This window comes from Rutilus rutilus (genome assembly GCF_951802725.1).
Source record: "Rutilus rutilus genome assembly, chromosome: 9".
Lineage (NCBI taxonomy): Eukaryota > Metazoa > Chordata > Actinopteri > Cypriniformes > Leuciscidae > Rutilus > Rutilus rutilus.
In genome coordinates this window covers 24,178,411-24,182,460 of record NC_140223.1, presented here as the reverse complement: position 1 = coordinate 24,182,460, position 4,050 = coordinate 24,178,411, and the positions used below count along the sequence as shown (strand labels likewise).

General features: G+C 37.0%; 1 protein-coding gene across 1 annotated transcript; it reads left to right on the top strand.

Moving 5' to 3' along the window:
- Positions 1-1,053: 1,053 nt before the first annotated feature.
- LOC311296314 (olfactory receptor 52E8-like) lies at positions 1,054-2,037 on the top strand (the record flags this gene model as incomplete). The annotated part of the gene is made up of 1 exon (XM_084418015.1): positions 1,054-2,037. The coding sequence occupies exon 1, from the start codon at positions 1,057-1,059 to the stop codon at positions 2,035-2,037; it is 981 nt and encodes a 326-aa protein (XP_084274141.1). The 5' UTR covers positions 1,054-1,056.
- Positions 2,038-4,050: the final 2,013 nt, after the last annotated feature.

Here is a 4,050-nt window from a genome sequence, read left to right as displayed (position 1 = left end):
ATGCAGCGGTGACGCAATCGGCCTTCTAATGCGGCCTTCGAAGGATGCAGCCCCTGAACTGGGACACAGCTCTGGAGGACATTCTGCACATTTTGTCTCCCTCATTTAACACACCTGATTTAACTCATCAGCTCATTAGTAGATACTTCAAGACCTGTGCTGCATCCCAAATTTGCATACTATCCATCCTAAATAGTATTAAAAACTAAAATCGCAAATCGCCCCTAAAGTCCCAAATCGTAGTATGTTGAAATGAGTATTCCAAAGGTACGCGGATGGTCATTTTTTTTCCGGTTAGAATCCGATGTGCAGATCCGTGAACTTTCCATACATTTAGGGCATATAAGTAGACAAATTGGGATGCAGCACTGAATTGGGTGTCAGATAAGGGAGACATACAAAATGTGCAGTGCTGGGGGTCCTCCAGGACATGTTTGAAATCCCTAGTGGCTTCATTAAGAGTAGGCTATGTTGTCTGTTTTTGTGAAAACCCCAGATAAAGAAAATTGACAATGTCACACTGTAGTTATCAGGACACACAAAAGACTAAGTTCATCTTTAAATTACTGTAATAATGATGGTGCTCAAATGAGAACACAAAGGGGAGTTGTAGTAGAGATTGTTTCCAGGCTATAAAACATCTATTCAAAATACTGTTGTGGCAGGAAAAACATTTTACAACATACAAGGATTACGTCATAGTGTTCAAAGCTCATCTAAGCTCTCAAGATGAATCAGATGATATGGGCAGCCAATTATCTTTGCAGCATGAGAAAATAAGGATGAGCACTGGATTTACAGCTGCATACTTAAAAGCAGCTCACAAACATTCAGACAGTCACTGTTTGCTCTGACTCTAAAGCTTTGTTTATTTATACAGGTTTGTGATTCAAATGTTATGCAGCATATTTATATGCATGTATATTTCCAGTATTTGAAAATAGCTATTAAATGTGTGAAATGACAATTTTGTGATTTCTCAAAAATTTTCAAATGTAATTTTCTTATAGTAATTTCTATTTTCAGCTTTTGCAAAACATCAAACTCAAAGCTGCCATGAGCTCTGTAAATGCAAGTTATTCACATAATATCTCCATTGTTCATCCTCAGTACTTTTTTATCATTGGACTTTCAGGTATACCATATAGCACTTATTTCTATATATTTTTATTTATGATTTATTTTATTACTATAATTGGGAACACTATAGTCCTTCTCATTATAGCTCTTGACCGGAGCCTGCATTGTCCAAAGTACATTGGTGTGTTTAACTTGGCCTTGGCTGATATTGGTGAAACTAATGCACTAATTCCTAACATGATGAAGACTTTTCTGTTTGACTCACAGTACATCTCCTACAATGCTTGTTTAGCAAACATGTTTTTTGTCTTCTTCTTCAGTAGTTTGCAAAGTGTCACTCTTGTTGTTCTGGCATATGATCGGTTCATTGCAATTTGTTTGCCATTAAGATATCATGCAATTGTGAACAATACCAGTATGGTTTTAGTTTTTCCAGCAATATGGGCATTTAATTCTTCTATGGTAACCTTGATGGTGTCTTTGATCACCCGACTTTCAATTTGTGAATCCAATGTAATTCAGAGTTATTTTTGTGATCATGGGCCAGTGTATAGGTTGGCATGTAATGACTATAACATTAATAAGTCTGTGGGATTTGTTATCACATCTTTATACCTTATAGCACCAATGATCATTATATTCCTGTCATATCTGGGCATTTTTCTTGCTTTAAGCAAAATTACAACTTGGGAAAGTCGTTTAAGAGCGCTGAAGACCTGTTTTTCTCACCTGTTGTTAGTAGGGATTTATTTCCTCCCAATATGCTTCACATACCTTGCACAACTCTTGCTTGCTCTCACTCCCAATGCCAGAGTCATCAGCACATCTCTGGCATATGTTGTTCCACCAATGCTAAATCCCATCATTTATGTTTTAAACACAGCTGAAATCAAAAACTTATTGCGAAAAATTCTTACCAACAGACCTACACCAATTAGAGAGAAGATTTCGAAATGACTTCAATTATTGTTTGCATTTTTTTTTATTTTTAATATATATTTATATTAAGTATAAGTATAATCAGCACTGGGACTGAATGTATGTGTTGGTGAACAACAGTAATATGCTATTTAATTGTTTATTTATGTATCAAGCTGTTTTCAAGTATGTGTATGTGCTGCTTGTGGTCTTTCTTACCCCAAGACAAAACAAACTTGAAAAGGAAGAATATTTTATAAAGCAAATTGTGAACAATTATTGCTGTGTTCACTAATTCCATGTTTCTCTAACGTTTCAGCCACCAAAATGTTATTAACTTTCATCTTTTACTGTTAGTAGTGGGTCAGTTCAAATAAATATGTTCTGTTGTTGTTGTTGTTTTTTCACCAATTGTGAAAATATAGATAAATTAATTTACACAAAATTATTTAATGATTCCATTGTATTTTTACTTTTGCTGTTAATGCCACTTAAAATAAAATGTCATGCTGACACAAGTAGCACTTTAGTAGTAGTTATTTATTCTGTAAATCCAAAGGTCTACAGCTTTCATTCTAGCATAACAATGAAAATTTACCTAAATACTTAGAAATTAAAATTGTGGAAAATACATACTATTTCCAAAAATATCATTATCAAAATCAATATCAAACCACAATGTATATTTTCCAAGTGTTGGTCATTTGCAGGGTCCACTTCATCGGAATTGTCCGCACACACAATGGATTTGGCACAGTTTATTTTACTCCGGATGCCCATACACTCACTCCTACACACAATGTGGCACTCCCAATCCACCTAACCTGCATGTCTTTAGATTGTGTAGGAGAAACTAGAGCACTCGGAGGAAACCCATGCAGAAACGAGGACCTTCTTGCTGCGAGGCGACAGTGTTACCCACTGAGCAACCGTGCCACCAATTTAGCTGCACCACCAACTCAGCTGCAAGAATTCTGTCTACTGTGGTCTTTCACTGCCATCTAGTGGCTACATTTTAATAAGAGAATGTAGGGCTGGGCGATAAATCAATTTTATCGATTAACTCGAAAGTGTAGTTTACGTCGACTTGTTTGAATGAAAATTGGTTTTCTCTTTAACATCTGCCACCGCTCCCCTCTGGGCTCCCATACCGAATGGGCTCAGCCCTCCCCCCGCGCATTTGCCATAGAGATACACAAACAACATGGCAGTGAGCACGGAAGAACTCGTTCCTAAGAAAGGCGCTGTGTCATCCGTAATTTGCAATTGGTTCGGTTTTGCGCCGTCAGACGCAGAACAAACAACACCCCACTGCAAAGTGTTTTTGAAGTCTGTTGCTAGCAAAGGTATGTTGCATTTTATGTTATGTCACGTTATGTTACTGTCACGGTTTTCAGGTTCACATAAACATATTTTGCTTGGGAAAATAAATACATTTCTATGCACCATACTTTTTGTCCTCTTTATTGCTGTTCTGCTGTAATTTTTTGCCTATAGGGCTCAAGCCATCCCTGTTTTCAAGCCATCCCCTGCCAACCCGAAGAAGCAGCAGTAGAGAGCCAGAAGAAGAGAAAGAGGGCCACTTGTCTCTAATAAAGCCTGAGAAAGGCCCCACCTCTCCGGGTTTGCTTGACCAATGAGAAGGGTGGAATTTCCAAGCGGGAAAATTCCTCTGTGGTTGATTTATGAATCTTTGTTTTAAGCGTGCTTATTTACATGTGCAGCTGGATTGGTTTCTGATTACGAAACTAAGAAAGATTCTTGTAATACTAATATGTTGCGCAGCTATCGGCATATCATGTACACAATCATTTCGATCTTCACAGTATCAATTTATAGAGACCAAACAAGGTATAGGTGAGGTTACATTGGCCGTTGGTTCTATCATAAAATACACAGTATCAAAAAATAAAAATAAAAATAGAATTAAAAACACTACACAAGACAGTAAATCATTCACACAATTTTCTGGGATGCATGTTCATTTATAGATCAGATTAATGCAGCAAAGTCTGTTTTAAAGTCTGTTTCTGTCTTCCCCATTGTCTCTGT